The 19,815-nt window shown below is 42.2% G+C and overlaps 1 protein-coding gene across 4 annotated transcripts in view; it reads right to left on the minus strand.

Annotated features, from left to right (window-relative positions):
• The window catches only part of DOCK11 (dedicator of cytokinesis 11), a 182,776-nt gene that overhangs the window by 38,670 nt on the left and 124,291 nt on the right, over positions 1–19,815 (minus strand). For all 4 annotated transcript variants that reach the window (XR_003204580.2, XM_025852726.2, XM_025852727.2 and 1 more), the window contains 9 exons: positions 15,245–15,311; positions 13,694–13,741; positions 11,764–11,906; positions 10,351–10,466; positions 9,311–9,448; positions 5,475–5,657; positions 3,399–3,512; positions 604–819; positions 458–515 (listed from right to left, as the gene is read on the minus strand). Coding sequence is in view for 3 of the 4 variants with exons in the window: in XM_025852726.2 (XP_025708511.1) it covers positions 458–515; positions 604–819; positions 3,399–3,512; positions 5,475–5,657; positions 9,311–9,448; positions 10,351–10,466; positions 11,764–11,906; positions 13,694–13,741; positions 15,245–15,311 (1,083 nt within the window). In the remaining variant the exon portion in view is untranslated. The remainder of the gene's footprint in view (positions 1–457; positions 516–603; positions 820–3,398; positions 3,513–5,474; positions 5,658–9,310; positions 9,449–10,350; positions 10,467–11,763; positions 11,907–13,693; positions 13,742–15,244; positions 15,312–19,815) is intronic.

A 19,815-nucleotide genomic window follows, 5' to 3' on the forward strand; every position in this document is an offset into this window, starting at 1 on the left:
AAACAAGGGACACCTTATTTGGCCATCTTGCGGATGTGCTGACTCCCTTTTAATACCAAAGTATTGGTGCATGAAAGTGGCTACAGAGATAGCATCGGTGGGCAGCTTTTGTGAAGTTGGGAGAGATGAGGGGAACACAAATGATCTCTATTAACCCGGGCTTCTCATGAGCCCTGAGAAGAATTTAATTGGTGGCAGTCTTCCAGGGAGACAGTCTTGAAAAAATAAACACTGGGCATCAGGCCTGGTCCTGTGCTATTTAACTTATTCTCGTACTCTTAATGGAAGCAGAAGGCAAAATGAATAATCTGGTTTTCTTTTATAACAGCTTCTGTTTAACACGGAATGGGGCTAAACGTGAACACAGTTTTCGGAGCTCGATGACATCAAGCTACAGACATAAAAACTCTCGTGCTAATGGAAATCCTCCCTGTCTCTAAGAACAGAAATATCTTACTTTTTCGATGAAGAAACTCTGCAACCAAAGCGGCCACGTGGACATAACACATTGCTGCCTGAAAAAGGAGGACAAAGAGAGAACGGTCAGCCCGTGTTCCAGGGTTTTTGCAGGACTGTGCTTAGAACAAAGTCTTAAGTTGTCACCTCTGAAAAATCTCCATTCTTTATGTGAATCTTGGCCATGCTATCAAGCCAGGTTTTCCTGAGCTCTGGGGTGCTTGCATAGGACTTGGCTAAGCTATACTGGAGATCAATGAGCATTTCAGGATCTTTCTCATGCTCCTTCATTTGAGCAGTGGCCATAAGAACGGTACGGATCCTCTTGGTCAAGTCTTTGACTTCTGTGGGAAAAGCAGTTGCCTAATTTCAAAACAAACAAAAAAAAGACATTATTATCAATGTGCTCTAAGCCTTGGCATCCAATTCTGGGAATAACATGATTTATATTCCTGGTTACGGTTCTTGGTATTTGGTTCTTGGTATATGACACGTCTAAAGAGCTTTATTTATTTATTTTTTTAAGTAGGCTCCAAGCACAGCATGGAGCCCACCACAGGGCTTGAACTCATGACCCTGAGATCAAGACTTAACTGGGATCAAGAGCCGGACACTTAACTGACTGAGCACCCAGGGACCCCTAAAGAGCTTTAAATTAATTCTTTTTAAAATGTCCAACTAGCTCAGGCTTCAAAGGCTGAAGGCAGTATGCTCACAATACATAAAAGCATGGATTCTGGAACCAGACTACCTGGCTCTGAACTCTAGCTTGCCCACTGTAAATTCCACGGCCACGGGAATTATTTGCCATTATTGTGTAATTTTAGTTACAAGAGTAACTAAAAATTGACAGCTTACTATGTATCGGGCGATGGTCTAAGTGCCTTACATGTTTCAATCTTTCCAGCAACCCTATGAAATAAGTACTGTTATAATTCAATTTAACCAATGGGAAAACTGAGGCACACCACAGTTAAATAGCTCAGCCTAAGTGTCACAGTTGGTTAAGTGGTAGGGACAGGATTTATGCCCAGACATCCTGGCTCCAGGGCTAGTCATCTCAGCCACTCTCCCACACAGACAAGCATACCTATCCCATCCACCAATTACCATATACACTCAGGTAAAAACCATACTGCAAACATTTCCATTTCTACAACTAAAAGGTTATGAATCACAGAACACTCTCAAGAATTTACTAGCTTCTCTCGGAGTGTTGTATTGTTCTCCAAACCCACTAAGTCACAGTTTCCTCTTATCCCAGCCACTATTAAGAAAGTACTATCACTTCCTCTTAACCACAGTGGACTAATCACAATTACCTGTAGGATTCGGAGAAGATGAGCGAGGGACAAGTACAGGGGTTAGGGAGCTTTCCAATATGAATATAACCAAATGTGGAGGAAACAGTTCTTAAAAGTGCTTTCCTGATCCCTTTAAAAATAATAATTATGCCCAATATGGTTTTTTTTAACTTTTATTTAAATTCAATTAGCCAACATATGGTACATCCTTAGTTTCAGATTAAAGTTTCTTCTTATACCCCAGTAGCAATTTTATTTACTGGGATAAAGGCACACCTTGTTGTCACGGGGTTTATTGGTGATGACAGCCCTACCAGAATACAACTAAAAAATGAGTCATGACAGAGTTCTCATCAAGGTCAGCCACAGTAGAGCTCGTTTCCACAGTAGAGCTCGTTTACTTTGAAAAAGATGCTAATCCAACTTTTACATAACATAGAATTAAGAATGGTAATAACTGGTAAAAATAAATTTCACGGTAGAAGATCCTAAATGACATAAATTGTTTCTGTGCTCATGGGATTAGTTGGAACATACACTGATCTCGCAGAGAACCAGTAGAACTGGCTGAAAAGCAAACTTTCCCAGCTGGAGAAGGGCTGGTACTACTCAGTGGGTTTTTTGTTTTGTTTTGTTTTTTGTTTTTTGTTTTTTTCAGTCTAAGCAACATTCCTATGGGAATATTTTTTTTTGGTACATGGATTCTACGTGTCCTAAACATCAAGTATGCTGTGACTGGGAGCTTTTTTTTTTTCCCTTCCAGTTTTTTTTTTATACAATATTGCTAAATTATCCTGGAGGATGGATGACCTTTCCCAAGAATGGGGATGATCCCTCTGGGAGGGAATGTCTTCTATTGGCAAAAGATTCTTCTTCCCTTGCACACATGCATCACTGAAGATCAGGACATGTTCTCCGTGCAACAAGACAAATGCAGTTTTACAATGTTATGGGTTGTGAGTATACAGGTAAGAAAGAGGGATGGTGGTCAGGGTCTTGGGCTCAGCCTCAGCCAGCTGGTACCTAAGAACAACAGGACCGGGCTTGGGTTTTCCAATACATATCTAGGGCAAGCCGTAATCAGTGAACGGAGGATTCCTGAAACCCAGTGCTTCAGTAACCAGTATCATAAATGGCAATAACTCTCAAAAAAGAAGGTTGCTGGAGTGGTGGGGGGATGGGAGGGATGGAGTGGCTGGGTGATGGACACTGGGGAGGGTATGTGTTGTGGGGAGCCCTGTGTATTGCGTAAGACTGATGAGTCACAGACCTGCACCCCTGAAACAAGTAATACATTATATGTTAATAATAAAAAAAATAAATAAAAATTAAAAAGCCATCTGTTTTCTGAGCAAGTTTAGAAATCAAGCTCAGAAAAAAATTCCAATCCCACCAGCTGTAATAACTATGTATACACAGAAGAGTCATTCCTCCATCCAGTCGGATAATTTTGAAGATGTACCACGTACCAGGCCGTGGTCTGGGTGCTGGAGACGCAGGGCTGTACAAGACAAAGCCCACGTCCTACACACTCGACACTATCAAGAGTTCTGAATCCAGTGACAGTGTAACGAGAGGAGTGTAAGCTTCTCTGCCACGGAAGGTGGTTCTAGTTTACTCCCTGCAGTGAGAACATACCTTCATGGGTCTGTCACTGTTTGCAAAATTATTGATAATGAATAGGGACTCCTGAAATCGTGATCCTCCACTTAGCGCCACGTCGGCGATCAGCTGGCTCACCGCGATTATGATCTGTGGGAAGAAGCACACACGGTTTCTCGAATGTCTTTTGAACAAATGATGCTTATCTTCACCATTGTGGAAGCCCATAAGCACCCGTATGAAATGTTCCTTTTATAAAAATGCTGCACGGGGCACCTGGGTGGCTCAGTCGGTTGAGCGTCTGCCTTCAGCTCGAGTCATGGTCCCGGGGTCCTGGGATCGAGCCCCGTGTCGGGGGGTCCCTGCTCAGTGGGGAGTCTGCTTCTCCCTCTCCCACTCCCCCTACTCATGCTTTCTCTCTCAAATAAATAAAATCTTAAAAAAATTAAAATAAAATAAAAATGCTACACCGTTCCATCATAATCTGTTTTCTTCATACATGAGGGGTTTAAATTCTTCTAGTGAAAGAGCAACTTCAAAAGGTCACAACTGCAAAGTTTATTCAGCCTTTTCTTGGTTAGAGGCTAACAACTGTTCACAACTCCTAGCACAGCTAGAGCTAAAACAGCTTGCAAGATCATGAACTGACACGACAGTGGTCGGGTCTCCTCTGGCTAGTCACCATGGCAAAGCTGGGAATAAATGACATCTTTCTTGGATGGTTTCTCAGTGCCCTTCCCTAGTCGATTTCAGCATGCTGGACTCCCAACGGCAGCCCCTCAGCTCCCTTCCTGGTTTCTGACTCGGCTCTCTCCAGTTCAGATGGCCGGATACATTAGGGCCTTAGGGGGTGGCCTGAATCTCTCAAGCTCCCTTGGATGATCGCTGACGTGATTCATGCTCCGCTGTTGAGGGCTGGAGGCTTTACCCCCACTCACGGGAAGCAGGGTTTTGTGGGGGCTGTGAGCACAGGCTCTAGAGTCGATTATTCACTGTGTGGCTTTGGGAAAGTTATGTCACCCTCCTGCACCTCACTGTCCTCATTTGTCCTGTGGGGAGGCTAACAATACCTACTTGATAGCGCAGTTATGAGAATGAGAGAGATCCTAATTATAATACTAGTTAACCCTTTATTGAGCACTTACAATGTGCCAGAGATGGTTTTAAGTCTTCACATTTATTAATGCACTTATATTTCCATAAATGACTTGAGAGAACGGATGCTCTGACCCCGAGGAATCGACCTTAATGGGGAATTTCAGGTACACTGGCACGGTTACTGCCAAAGTGTTTTGGGGAAGGCGGTCTTTAAGCGGTGCCTCATGAAAGCAAATAGCAGAAGCCCTAACAGGTAATGCTGGCCCTCATATCCCTAAGTAACCACGTGGCAGATTTTTATAGGAAGTATCTACCTCTATCAGATTTTCCCATTCCCGATGACGTTTCTAGAAAGCCACTTATGGCTGCTTCCCCGTGTCTAACCCAGGCTCCAATAAAACACCAATAGAACAGACTGTGGCAGGGAAGAAGATGGAAATACAACCAAGGATTTCCTAGAGGGCAAAGCTGCCTAGTGAGTCAAGAAGTCCCAACTGTGGTCTGGCTCAGAGTGGTTTCATCCAACAAGCAAAAGAAATGTAGACATTAAATGACAACTACCATGCACTAAGTGTCCCTTACACACATGCCAGGCACAGTGCCTGACATTACACACACTTTCTGTTTGGCCCTCACGGTAACCCAGCAAGGTGAACCACACCTGCCTCATTTTACAGATAAGGCAAAAGTTGAAGACAGACTGAGTCCCTTGCCTAGGGTCACACAGTAAGTAAGGAGCTGAGCTGGGATTTAAACCCAGGTGGGGGGGGGGGCGCCTGGGGGGCTCAGTTGGTGAAGTGCCTGCCTTCTGCTGGGGTCATGATCTCAGGGGCCTGGGATCGAGCCCCACGTCGGGCTCCCTGCTCAGCAGGAAGCCTGCTTCTCCCTCTGCCTCTGGCCCTTCCCCCGGCTCATGCTCTCTCTATCTTTCTTTTTCTCCCAAATAAATAAATAAAATCTTAAAAAAAAAAAAAAAAAAGAAAAGAAAGAACAGGAGCTTTGATTTTCACAGACCTGAAGATGTGTCCTCAAAAAGGTTTTCCTTTTGGTATACTCAAAGTTGTTTCTCATCAGAAGGTACAAAAGTGCAGATGCTTCGTTCCTGGTTGAGCTAATCTTCGAGGTGCAGCACTTTAAAACCTCATAGCAAAATGCAGCACACATGTTCACCCTTCCCTTGAAAAAGGCTGAGGGAAACTAAAGAACAGTAAAAACATAAGTAAGTATCTGAAAACCCAATGACAAAAATCAATCAACTATCAAATGCCTACTATATTCTCACTCAAAACTACTGGGTGCTGGCGTGCCTGGATGGCTCAGTCATGACCTTTGGCTTGGGTCATGATCCCGGGGTCCAGGGATCGGCCCGAGTCCGGCTGCTCAGCCAGGAGCCTGCTTCTCCCTTTCCCTCTGCCCTTCCCTGCCTCCCCTGCCACCGCCCCCACCCCCCCAGCTCATGCTCGCTCAGTCTCTCTCACTTGCTCTTTCTCTCAAGCAAATAAATTAAATCTTTAAAAAAAAAAATAACAGAACAATTCAAGTCCGTATACAGGTCACTACAAAAATGTGTGGTACTGACTATAAATGCGACAGATCTGAGAAGAGCTCACGATGCTCTGGAAAAGATGATGAGTAGGTTCTTGATAATATGTATTAAATTAATGAATGGCTGAGATGATGAATGATTGATGGGTGTCAGTTTGGGCTCTGAAAATGGGAAGGACAATCTGCATTGCTTACTCTTCTGCTTTCTATTTAAACAGTTCCTTACATTATGAACTCCCAAATGCTGAAAAAATTATACTGGGAATCTACCCATCAAGTAAAGTTGATCTTTTAACAAAATGAGGTAGAGGTGAAGTGTATACCCACAAACATATGCGCGTGCATCTTCTACTCATAAACAAGTGTTGAGTAAAATACATTTTGGCATTAGAAAGAGAGTACAAAAGTGATGCAAATCATCAAAACAGCCAAGTGGCTATTACTCTGAAAATGTATTCGGTCTTCTTTGTAGAAGATAAACTGTTCATACAACATAGGCTGGTTACAACCTCCCATGCTTCCATGCCAAGGCAAGCAAGTAGTAAGTTGCTTCAAGTGTACACGATGGCTTTTTTTCAGGGAGTGTGAAGCTAGAGCGCCAGTCAAAAAGCAGTCATTTAACATGCATTATCTGCCCTGCACGTTGGCACTTGGTGTTAAGGCGATAAAAAGGAGTAGATTCCTGGGACTCCTGGCTGGCTTAGTCAGTAGAACATGTGACTCTCGATCTCGGAGTCATGAGTTTGAGCCCCACGTTGGGTGTAGAGATTACAAATTATTCCTTGGGAATCTTGAGTTTAACTAGGAAGTTCCATGTTACAGGAATCCTTTTTTTTTTTTTTTAGAGTAATCTCTACTCTAGATCCTTCCTAGAACTTATAATTACTATTTTATTTACTCGTTTATTTTCTTTCCCCAACCCCACTAGACTAGAAGCTTCATGAGGGCAGAGACTATGTTTCTTTTGTATCCCCACCATTGTATCCGTAGTACCTGGTACAGTCCCAGACAGAGAAACGGCGTTCAATAAATATAGGATGGATGGATGGACAAATGGATGAATGGACGGGTGGACGGGTGGATGGATGGATGGGTGGATGAATGGATAGATGGATGGATGGGTGGGTGGGTGGGTGGATGGTTGATGACTCCAAATCTAGCTTTCTAACTCAGATCTCTCTCCAGAGCAAAGATCTATATATCCAACCGCCAATCCTAATAGCTCTAACTGGATGTCCTAAAGGCACCTTAAATCCAACATGTCCACAAAACAGAACTCATTAACTTTTACCCCAAATGTAGTCTTTTCTCTAGATTTCACATTACCCACCACACTTCACCATCCAATCAGCGAACTGATGACCAAATCCCATCAATTCAATTTCTTTACCATGTCTTATGTCTGCCTTTGACTCTCCATCTCCACTGTCACTGTCACTAATACTTGAGGTCCTCATCTCTTATCTAGCTTGCTGTAGTAAGCCTTTTTCCTGCGTTTATTTAATATGGCCACCAATCCACCTTCCACACTACTTTTCAGAGTTTTTTTCCCCCCGCCCGCACTGATCTGCTTTTAATACAAATCCAATTGTATTGGTTGGTTTGGTTGTGTTGGTTCCATGCTCCCTGAGGGCTCAAAGACGAAGTCTAACTCCTAAGAGGAGTATATAATCATCTGGTTCCCATTAACCTCTTCAGTCTCATCTCTCGCTCAGTCCATACTAAGTTCTATCTCTACAGCTACGGAGAAACTTGTGCTAAATTAGAACATTTCCCTCCTCCTGCCCACCCTCAGTTCCCTGTATAGACTTCTTTTATTCTAGCAGTATTTGTGGATGTGCATGCATATATGTATGTTTCCCTCTACTGGACAATAAGCCCTTGGACTGTATCCCTGACACAGTGTCTAACACCAGTAACTTCCTACCCGGTAACTGTTTATAGTCGATGAATTATTTCTGAATCTCTTTCCCTTAGTTGCTTATATCATGCTTGTGTTGAATTCAGTTCTCCACATACTTCTTTATTCAAAAATTATATTAAGGAGGGATGCCTGGGTGGCTCAGTGGGTTAAGCATTTGCCTTTGGCTCAGGTCATGATCCCAGGGTCCTGGGATCAAGTCTGGCATCACTGGGCTCCCTGCACAGCGGGGAGCCTGCCTCTCCCTCTTCCTCTGCCCCTCCCCCCACTCGTGTTTTCTCTTGCTTGTTCTGCTCTTCCCTCTCTCAAATAAATAATCTTTTAAAAAAATTATATTGGGGTGCCTGGGTGGCTCAGTCGGTTAAGTGTCTGACTTAGGCTCGGGTCATGATCTCAGGGACCAGGGATCGAGCCCCACGTCGGGCTCCCTGCTCAGCGGGGAGTCTGCTTCTCCCTCTCCCTCTGCCCCTCTGCTCGTGCTCTCTCTCTCCCAAATGAATAAAATCTTAAAAAAAATTTAAAATAAAAAAATTATATTAAGGAGTGGCAATTACAAAACAACCTTCAAATCCACCCAAGTTCCATATCGAGTAAATGCCATAAGCTACCACACAAATAATGATGACAAAAAAGTTTTCCAGGCTCAGCTATTCTACTACACAAATCAATTAATTGAATTTCTTTGTCTTGTTGGAGTTTCATACCAGAGTAAAGGCCTCGACTGTAGCTTTCCGTAATTGTAACTCCATCCTGGTTTATGATGCTTTTTATTGCGTTTAAAAGCTATCAAAAACGGACCAGAAATAAATTTTGGCTATCTGTTTCAGTCAGATTTATTCCTAAAAGCCTGGTCTGAGGTTTGTGTTGAGATGAGGTAAGCAGCCTGAACATTTAGAACCCGCAGACACAATTGGCATTGGAAGGCAGAATTCATTCATCCGAACTCGTATTGAGTGCCTACCATTTGCAGGCTATGATACAAGACCCTGGGGTTAGACAACCTGGACTCCGCTTTCCATGGGCTTATACGGGAGCACGCAGATTAACTTCTATATCCTCGGCATGAGAGTACTTTCAAAAAGAAGCAAACTGGAAGAAAAACTGTTGAAGCTGGTAATCCGGAAATGATACTTTTCATAGGAGCCTGCTGAAAGGCGGAAGGAATGGCGACATGAAATAAAAAGCATGTTCAGACTTCACCGGGTTCTTGGTTGGGCCATCTTCGTGTATTTTGCTGTTCTGCACCCATACTTGCAAGGGGCCATACTTAACAGCTTTGTGACCTGAGGTTCATGGATGTCATTCCAGGGGCCCGCATTGCCCGCTTACCTGCCTGCCACGCACGGAGGGAGCCCATTCACATCTATAAAGCTGTCCTCCTTACCTTACTGATGAAAGCTCGCAGTGAGGCAAAAACATGTTTCAGCGACACTTCAGACTGTCCGTTTTTAAGGAAAGCCAGATGAATATCAAATACTTTTTTCATTAACGGATTGTGGCCGTCGTTATTTAAAAGTTGACTCTACAAAACATTAAAAACAAATACATTTTGGGGCACCTGGCTGGCTCAGTCGGGGAAGCGTCTGCCTTCGGCTTAGGTCATGAGCTCAGGGTTGTAAGATCCAGCCCCAAGTGGGCTCCATGCTGGGCGTGGGTTCTGCTTAAGACTCTCTCTTTCTTTCTCTCCCTCTGTCCCTCCCCTGCCCACTCTCTCAAAAAAAAGTAAACCTGGAGGGCTGAAGCAATTAACTGCATTACACAGAGAAGAGGGAAGAAAATAACTGATTGTAACTCAGGGGAAAGCAAGCAAGATTTTTCACTTTTGAGTTCTCCCGCTGTTACGTTACGTGAGTTACATAATTTTTACTCTTCAAAGCACTCTCCTATTATCTCATTTTACTCCCTCAACAACCCTGCAAGATCATGGCTTTTACCTCCTTCTTTTTAAAATCCTAGCAATGCCGATTTGTGTTGAGAGGCAAACATCTGAGAAAAAGCGCTGAACGCCTGGCCAGGGAAGCCAGCCAGCCTGCCTGGGCATCGTCAAGCCTGACAAAATACCTCATCACCAAGGGTATTTGGGCAAACCGGTTCAATCTGAATTCGAGCTAAAAATTACTGGCTAGATTAATAAAAGTGTGACAGAAAATGGGTTTTAAACACACACACAAGAATCAAACAGCAGAAGTTCAGAGGTAGAAGGAAGCTTAAGAGCAAATGAGTCCAAACCCCTCCCTTTGTGGATGTGGCAAGGGAGTCTCCGTGAATTCCCAAGGTCACACGGTAGCCAAACGAGGTCTGTCATCCAAGTTTCCGGACTGTTCATTCGGGGCTTTTTCACTGCATTACGCCTCCTCTGACTAATTAGTTTGTGTATAATGTTTTCTTTATGACACCGACTGGATTCTGACTTCTCATCTTTACCTTGAAGCACTGGGTGAAAAATGAGATGGTATCTAGCACTGTTAGGCAAACTTCAGTAGCAGTGTTGCCTTCAAGAAGCGCCTGATGGAAAATGTCTGCTTCGGTTGTTGCAGAGCCTAAGATTAAAGGAAAAAAAAAAAAAAAGGTAAATGAAAACTGCCCAACGCAGAGAATCACGTGACAGTTTGGAATGATTTCCCCCCGCCCCCAACAAAGACTGAGAGAGAGACGGGCAAGAAGGAGGCTCTCAATATCCGCGGACCTAAGGAGCTTCACTGTATTTATTCCTTAATCAAATATGATCCTGGTTAATCAATTCCACTCATTCTTACTTCAGCTCTGTATCAACAGCTCTGCAACACATAATTAGGTGTCTCCGCTCCTTTGGAGACAAGATTTCAGGGATGAACTTGGGCGATGTAACTAGGGGATAACGATGGTGATGTGACCAGGAATAACAGAGGAAATTAGGTGTGCAAAAATGAGAAATCGTAGACAGTAGGTGACTTCACATACAGTGGTGCCCTATGGCCAGGTGTTTCTCATTATGCCAATGTTAGGGGACTCGTTTCTACATCAGAAGAAAAACAAAACATCTGGTCCAACCAAAGGAAGTAGGACCATTATATTTTTACAAGTGACAAGAGCAAAGCCGAAGGCTGTAAAACTTGCATTTTTTTTTTTTTAAAGTTCTTGAGCCTATTATTAGCTCAGGGTCCATCTGCTCAGGACATTTGTTTTTATTATTAGTCCTTATCACAAAGCCTGTTTGGCTGGCTCCAGAGGACTATATGGAAATGAAAGATTTCTCTTTGACTTTTTATTAATATTTGCTTTTCAGAGGATAGCTTCCATTTATATAACCCTCTAGCTTTCCCTGGCTGGTCAACATTTCTCTCCTTGTCCTATTTTCCTTGTCAATATTTCAATACATGTGCAATATGCCTTTGTCAAAATAGTATTTACAGTTCTTTCATTTCTGCAGTCAGCTCAGCAGGTGTAATTCCTTAAAATCATTGAATGAACAGACATTATATATACTAAAACAAATATTATAGATACTGTTACATTAAGATGCCATTATTTGCACTGAAGTTTAACAGTAGGAATGAAGGATATCCAGTGTAAAATAATATGATGACAACAGCAATTCAGTGGGAAAAAAACAGTTTCTTTAATACTGAACTAAGAGAAAAACCACCATTACCGACAAACCGCTGGAAAATCCACACATATTTTATGAGATATTCCTGTATGATGAAAGGATTGTAAATAAACACAGAGATACGCAAATACAACCATGTATGTGAAGTCACTTCCAATCGTATTGGTGATTTAAGCTAGAATTTCTTCAAGGTTACATAGCATTACATGTATGTTTCAAATGGGTAGACTACCCACATTTTCACTTACCGTGATTAAGTGTAAATGAACTTTCCAGGCTGCTAAGATGCTGAAGTCGGGCCTGCATCACCCCTGATCTGTTTCGAAGAGCTGGCATGGTTTGCGATTTTCGGTCTATTCCAAAGTGCTTTGACAGCCAGGCATCGTGCACCCTAAAATAAATTTTAAAGTTAGGAAATGGAGTACTCTTCGTACTAGATCTCAATGTTACTTAAAAAAAAAAAAACTTAATAAATGATTAGGTTTCCACATAAACAGTATACTGTGTTCACTATTCTATCTACTATTACTTGGCTTAAATGAGGCAGCACTGGAAATTGTATGAAGTTTTAGTGTATATTTAAAAGAGCTTTTGCGGGGCGCCTGGGTGGCTCAGTCGTTAAGCGTCTGCCTTCGGCTCAGGTCATGATCCCGGGGTCCTAGGATCGAGCCCCGCATCGGGCTCCCTGCTCCGCGGGAAGCCTGCTTCTCTCTCTCTCCTATTCCCCCTGCTTGTGTTCCTGCTCTCACTATCTCTCTCTCCGTCAAATGAATAAATAAAATCTTAAAAAAATAATAAAATAAATAAAAGAGCTTTTGCTATGAGAATATAACTAAGGGATTTAGAAAAACCTTCTTCCTTCCCTCCTTCTCCTCAAAAAAATCAGAGTCAAGTGGCCAACACTCCATAAGATGCAGTCTTTTCTCAAAAGGCGAGGAAGGAAGGGCCAGAGTCACAGAAAATCATGGGAGGGATACTCAGAGTGGAAATGAGGATGCGGAGTATTCCTGGGGTTGGGTGTGCAAGAAGGAATGCCTATCTAATCTGTTTCTGGCCTGGAGTTAAACCTGGATCAGACACGTTAAACATGTCTGTTACTAGGATGTGCCAACTTCTGTTTTCCTTCAGTTTAAAGATTCCATTAAAAAAAAAAATTACAGCTGGGTCATATGGCAACTCAGGAAGAAAAAGAGTTTGCCCGTCCTCTAGTAAATGGAGTGGGAGAACAGGCAGAATCATAGAGGTTAAGGCTCAGGGTGGTAGTCACCGTGCTGACTCCGAGTCACGGGGAAAGGCAGCGGACATGGTCACCTGAATTACCCATTATTAGGATGTTCCCGACACTCATCAATAAACTCCATCCAAAGTGCCCCTTTAGTTTTTGGAAGTGCCATGGCATTTAACTTTTAAAAAAGGACATTCTTTTTGAGCTCCTTAACTCTATCCCCTAAAAGCAGATCTTACTGAAATAAGGAATCTTTTCCTTAGGGTCCCTCAAACATGTTTTGAAGTATTTATTTCATTAAGACTTAGGTGGCAAGGGGCGCCTGGGTGGCTCAGTTGTTAAGCATCTGCCTTCGGCTCAGGTCATGATCCCAGGGTCCCGGGATCGAGCCCCGCATCGGGCTCCTTGCTCAGTGGGGAGCCTGCTTCTCCCTCTCCCTCTGCCCCTGCTTGTGTTCCCTCTCTGGCTGTCTCTCTCTCTTGTCAAACAAATAAATAAAATCTTAAAAAAAAGAATGCTAAAAAAGACTTAGGTGGCAAAAAGAAGAGAACAGCTAATAGAGAGTACATGTCCCAGCCGCTGCTGCGGCTTTCTATTTACCTTAGCAACTGAAGTCAATATTGATAGGTTGTTGATAAAAGTACAGACCTTACAGTTGTTCCCTCTATATGACTTCCTGCCTTCCCCTGGATCTAGGCCCTTTCTCGCCTCACGCATCCGTTCTAGGATCAGAATAGAAGCTCCACGTAGCAGGCTAGCCACTACCCTTTGGGAAACTTAAAAATATGTCAGTTCACACTAGTTTAATTTACAGTTTGAGTTGAGACATGTTAAATAAATCACGGGTAACTTCATGTTAATGCAAAATGAAGAATCTAGGTTTTACATGGCATGATCAAGACTGCCACCTGTTGGAAGGAAGGGAAAAAAGTGGAACTTGCAACGGGAATTACCTTGCTATGTTTCTTTTCCCCATATATCTAAAGTGAAACAAACACACTCTAGAAAGAAAAACAACAGCATGGTTAGTAAGATATTGCCACGCTTTGCATTTTAACAAGTAATATTTGAAAACTCATGTGTTACAAAGAATGGCCTACTTAAACCATATTGCAATAATAAGTTTTGGCGTACAGACGTATACCCATAACTACTTGCAGGCTTGGCCATATTATATCTTTCTAGATTTATTTGCCACAACTACATTAGCAACAAAAAGCTCCATGTCTTCACATACAATTCAACGACATTTAAAAAGCCTGTCAATGCAAATGATGATTCTACATCGTGCTCAATAATGTTTCATAGCAAAGATCTCTAGTTGAGCCATTAATACCTAAAAAAAAAAAAAAAAAAGTTTCTCAAGCCCTAAAAATTGGAGCAATTGCTATATTTTTATAATGGCATTAAAATACCTTGTTATTCAGAAATCTCAAACACATCCAGAAGTTGGGAGGATAGTGTACTAAACTCCCCCGTACCAAGCACCCACCAGCTTCAACGGTTATCAGCTTAGGGCCATTCTTGTTTATCCTCTACTCTGAACAGGTGCCCTGCTCTCCCTCCACCCTCCCTACATCCTGTATTTTTTTTGAAGCAAACCCCCAACATCATACATTTTCATTAGTAAATATTAAGGTATAGTTTTTAAAAATCGTAACTGCCGTTTTGTTTGCTGACGTCTGCAAAACTGCACATACCGATTATCCCCTTTTTGTTTTGAAAGACATGCACATAAAAACATCATTTACGCGTGCTCTTTATTTATTTATTTTTTAAAGTAAGCTCTGCGCCCAACCTGGGGCTTGAACTCATGACCCTGAGATCAAGAGTCGCATGCTCTACCGACTGAGCCAGCCAGGAGCCCCTGTGTGCTATTTATCTAAAAATTTCTTAGATTTCATTCTAATTTTTCTTTTAGCTTTCAGTAAGGATTACAGATAGCTCAGCGAACAATCTGGGACAACTTCCCACCTCTGCCTAGGAAACAAGACTGGATTTTCCCCCAACTGCCTTGGAATGGAGATTACATATATATATAGATAGACAGATAGATAGATAGATATACATACACATATATACATACATATATATCTATATCTATATCTATATATATATGCATTTCTGATGCCGGTAGAATTAGTCAGCTCTACAGAGGAGTACAAATTCTACATTCCAGTCATTGAAGTTGCTCCATTAAGCCAGCATCTGCTCCAAATGAATGCTTTTGGACAGCTGATGCCACTTCTAGTTTTCCAGATCACAGCAAGACTGCTGCTGGGCTGAACAATGATCTATTATTAGCTAATTTCTCTGATATCATAAGGATTCCATCTCCACATTTTCTTCCATCTGTGTGAAAAACCTGTGTGCTATAGCCTCAATGCTACCAAAATAGTTGAATATTTCCTATGTTATTGGCAAATACACTGTTGGGAAAAAAAGGTAATATTTTATCCCCCAAATAAGGAGAACATTTATGAAAATAAATTAATACAACTTACTCTAGAAGTATGAGAATGTTTATGAGCTCCTGAGGAGATACTTTATTCCAGTAAGTTAAGAGAGTATCTGAAAATGGAATAAATAAAGTGGTGGATCTTGAAATAAGTAAACAGCACAGTGCACCCCACCCAAAGTACCAATAACCTAGCTTCAACAACCATCAACTCACAGCCAGGTGTTTCATCTATGTCCTCTCCCAGCTCATTGTTCAATACACACACTGTACTTGTTTGAATTAATTCCAAATGTACTGCTTTATCTGTAATTATTTTAACAATTATTTTTATTTACTTTGTAAATATTCTTTTGGATGGCTGATACTAATCTTGATATCATCCCTGAGGACAGAGGAAGGGAAAGAGACCTGGAGTTTTTAACGAACTTCCTAAAATTTTATGCAACCCGGTGTGCTTATGTGTATTTTTCCAAACGGAGGGTCAAGTACCTTTGCCTGCTACTCAAAGGGCTCTGTGAACCAAAAAGTTTGAGAACTTTAAACTTTAGAAGAAGAGTTTTTTTTTTTTTTTTCCTCTTTGCCTTTGCATTATAAACTCTGAAGTCCTGGTATTATGTAAATACACACACACAGGCTTAAAAACAAAACAACAGGCTGAATGAAAACGGAGTTGCTTAGGCTAAGCCCCACGTCACCAAACCAAGACAATTACAGTTTCTGCTCTCCCGGGAATGGAATCTTAAACCCGTCAATTAGGAATCATCTGATCAGCACCAGTAATGTAATCTGCCTGATAGAGCCCAGGCATCCCTTAAACAAAAGTGACTTTGCAATAACCAACCCACTTTCTTTCCCTGTATAAACTGCCTTGCTCCAGCTCCCTTCTACCGCCAAGTCTTTCATTTTGTATAGCTCCTCAGGACCTCTTTCTGTCTGCTAGATTGGATACTACCGGATTCTAATCAATTTTTGCTCAAATAGACTCTTAAAAACGTGCTTGTTTATCTTTTAACCAAATGTCCACACGCATATATCGAACTATTCCAGATTTAAAAGTCCCTTAAATCTATCACATATACTTCTCTTTTGACTTGCTTCTTTACTTCCAACATAGTGATTTACTGAGATAAAAAAAGAAAGAAAAAATACTGCTGCCACTTAACTCTCCATTCTTTTTTAATTTTTTAAAAAAAGATTTTATTTTAAAGTAGTCTCTATAACCAAAGTGGGGCTAGAACTCAACTCCGAGATCCTGCCGCATGCTCTACCCACCGAGTCAAACAGGTGCCCCTCTCCATTCTCTTTTTATGCTATTCAGATATAGCTAATGGTGCCTGCAGCTCTTAAACGTAAACATGTTATAGGCATCACAACAGTGGTAAATGACGAAACTGCCAACGCAGCTAACAACCTGGGCGAGAGGGATGGAAGACTAGGCGACGTGGGCTATACGGGGGGGGGGGGGGCGAGGGAGGAATGTAGGGATTTTGACTTTACTTCCAACTGTTTTTAAAGCCATGAGTGTTGATAATTTCCAAAACACTGATCCTCAAGAAGAAAAATGCTAACATGGCAACAAGTTAGATTTATTTTAAAAAATAAAGCGAACAGGGACTTCCGGTCTCCCCCACTCCCACTTTTGATTGCCCTGCTGCTCAGAGAAGCCCAGATCTCCCAGAAGCCACTGGGTTTCCGGTCTCTCGGCCTCTCGTCGAAGAGCGGCGTGAAGGCGCCATCTTCCCTCTCCCACGCACCAGCTCTTCCCACCAAAAGCCTGGTGCCTTCTTTCCGCCCCAAACACCCGGACTTTCTGCCCGTCCCTGAACTACGCCTGCGCCAGCCTTGTGCCCAGAGACAGCTTCGCAGAAGGTCTGTAAAGGGGGTGACGGCCTCATCCCAGCCGCGGCTTAGTTCTAGTCAGCAGCAACTCCGCCATTTTCTCGGCAACGGCGGTAGCGCTGTCAAGCCGCTGGCCCGTCTCAACCATTTCCAAATCCCAAATCGGTGAGACATGATGCAGGCAGGGAACATGGGTGGAGGAGACAGGGGCGGTGGTAAGAAACCTTCGGGAAGAGATAAATTACAGTTTAGTGTATGTGACACGTTGTCTGACGATTTTAAGAAAACCTGGCTAATGCTAAAAGAGCTCCATGACAAAGAGGTACACCGTTTACAGGCAAAATTAGCCAATTTGAGGAAAGAGCGATTGGCAGATGGAAGGTGGACGGGCTCCATAGCCAAAATTAAAAAGCTGACCAAGCAACAGAAAGTCCTCAGTAGGACCATTTGTGACTTGCAAGATCAGTTAAATGCAAAAACATGTGACCGCTGTTTGCTGAATGAAACCTACAGGAACACACTACAGCAAGAATTTTATAATATCCAACAACAAAATCTTAAGTTTATTGCTGAGCTTACTGAAGAAAGGAATAGGTTAAGAGAAGAAAATAAAAAGCTTTCTGCAAAACTAAAACTGATTGTGCAGGCGCTTCCCCCTTCTTCTTCTGATAACGATGATGAGGAATTCATTCCCTGTAGTCAAAGGTCTGTGCCAGTTTTTTCGGTCAGGGAGCCTTCCCCAGGAACTCAGGAGCATCTGCCTAACAGATTGATAAATCAATCAAGTACTAAATGGATGAAATCTGGACAAAAGGAACAACAACAAAGTCCAAAGTTTTCGATTCCATTTTACAGTCAGGACCTCTTCGAGAACCCAGAGATCTCTTCTGAGAAGCTTTCTTCTAATAGCAGTAAGCCTGCCACAAAGAGCAGTGCCAGTCAGAAGTCACCTGAAGGTTTTCCTTTAACATCTGCCCTTGATCCTGAAGAGGGGAATGGATTTCAAGATGTTTCAAACGTTCACGAAGACAAGTTTGGCCAGCCAAAAAGGAAACTGATCTTCACCCAGAAGACCTCCACACAAAAGTGTGAAACTCAGATTGACTTCTCTTGGAGCCTTTCCAGTATTTCTACCACAGAACACCCCACTACTCAAGTCATATCTGAAACTTCAGAGGAAAATATGCGTGATTATAATGGAAGTTCATTTCCCCCTTTTACACAGAGTAAGGAAAAGTCCCCTTTAACTGGATTTCCTTTTGACTCTCCTTTAAAACCAAGTGGGAAAATATCAAAGAGTAGTGTTGCTCATTACAGCACTGGGTTTTCTGTAAGAGATGGCAGCAAGCAGACACCTGCCACCGAACGATCCACTGGGAAGAAGGATGCTAGTGAATCTACAGGTACAAAGGAGGATGATGCCAAAAAGCCTCAAGGTGACATCCAAAGTTCCATGTGCGGGTCTGGAATAAAGAGAAAAGCCAGGATACAGATGAAAAGAGCGGGAAAGTAGCTTTCCCTCATCCTCTCAAGGGAAATGCTTTTCTTTTACAAGAGGACAGTCTTCTTGTCAATTCGGACTGTGTAACTGATTAACTGATTACCCCTGACTCGGATTCCCTTTCTCAGGAAATAATAAACAAGACGATAAGAACAACAACAAAAAGTCTGGCAAATGACTAAGACTCTGAAATAGTGAATTACTGCCAGTGAATAAAATATAGCCACAAATAGAAAAGGAAATTCATTCTGTAGAATGCCTGTCCTTCCATATAAAAGTGTAGAGGTCTGTCATCTTTTTGTTGAAATTAACTTGCTACCGTTCATGAACCAACAAAGAAAGCCAAGAGAGGACCTGAAGAGTGTGGACTTATAAGAGTTCAACATTTAAATGCATACAGAGTGACTAAAATATTTACCAGACAAGACAAAGTAACTAGAACACATCCATTGAGAAAGATCCAGAAGCAGATTTTTTCAGAAAAAAATGAATACGACTTTACACGCACAAAAGATAAAGAGAAGATGTGACACGACTGTGTACTGGTTATTACAAATGTGCTTTTAAAAATCAAAAAGGAAGAGCAGAAGAAAGAGAAATCTAATGAGCAAAAACCAAATATTCAGCAAGCAAGGTCAACATTTACAAGAGGAGCAGAACTATGAAGTTCTCAAGAAACAAAGCAGTTATGGTCTTATCCATGACCTTAAAAAAGCTGCCAGAGGCTTGTCCCTGGTTATCACAGTATGTGGTGTGAGAGTGTGTGCGTGTGTGTGCGTGCACACGCACTCTACTAGAGTGGAGATCAGAAGTCAGCTGTGCATCTCCCCCCACTCCTTGCCCCACCCCCCCTCTTTTTTTCCCTCCCCCTGTCCCCAACTTACTTTCCCTGGGCTGTGGTGGTATTCAACTACTTTTCTTTTTCTGTTGTTGTTTTTTTTTCATGTGTCTCTTAGGCCTTTTTTTTTTTTTTTAAACAAATTTATTGAGAGAATTCATGGGCCATAAAACCCATTTAAAAAGGGCACAATACAATAGTTTATAGTGTTTTTCAAGAGTTGTAAAACCATCATCCCAGTTTTAGAATATTTTCATCACCCTAAAAAGAAACCCCGTGCACATTAGCAGTCCCCTTCCATGTTTGCCCACTTTCCACCTTGTGGGAAAAGAAAAACAGTGAGCTGCAGCTGTAGTTGTTAACAGATCCATTATCTCTCAGAATGAAATACCACCGGGGTCAAAAATGATCTCCCTTTGTTTCTTTCTTTCCCAAA

Source organism: Callorhinus ursinus, unplaced genomic scaffold, assembly GCF_003265705.2.
Source record: "Callorhinus ursinus isolate GAN/ISIS: 27379988/994484 unplaced genomic scaffold, GSC_fseal_2.0 scaffold33, whole genome shotgun sequence".
Classification (NCBI taxonomy): Eukaryota; Metazoa; Chordata; class Mammalia; order Carnivora; family Otariidae; genus Callorhinus; species Callorhinus ursinus.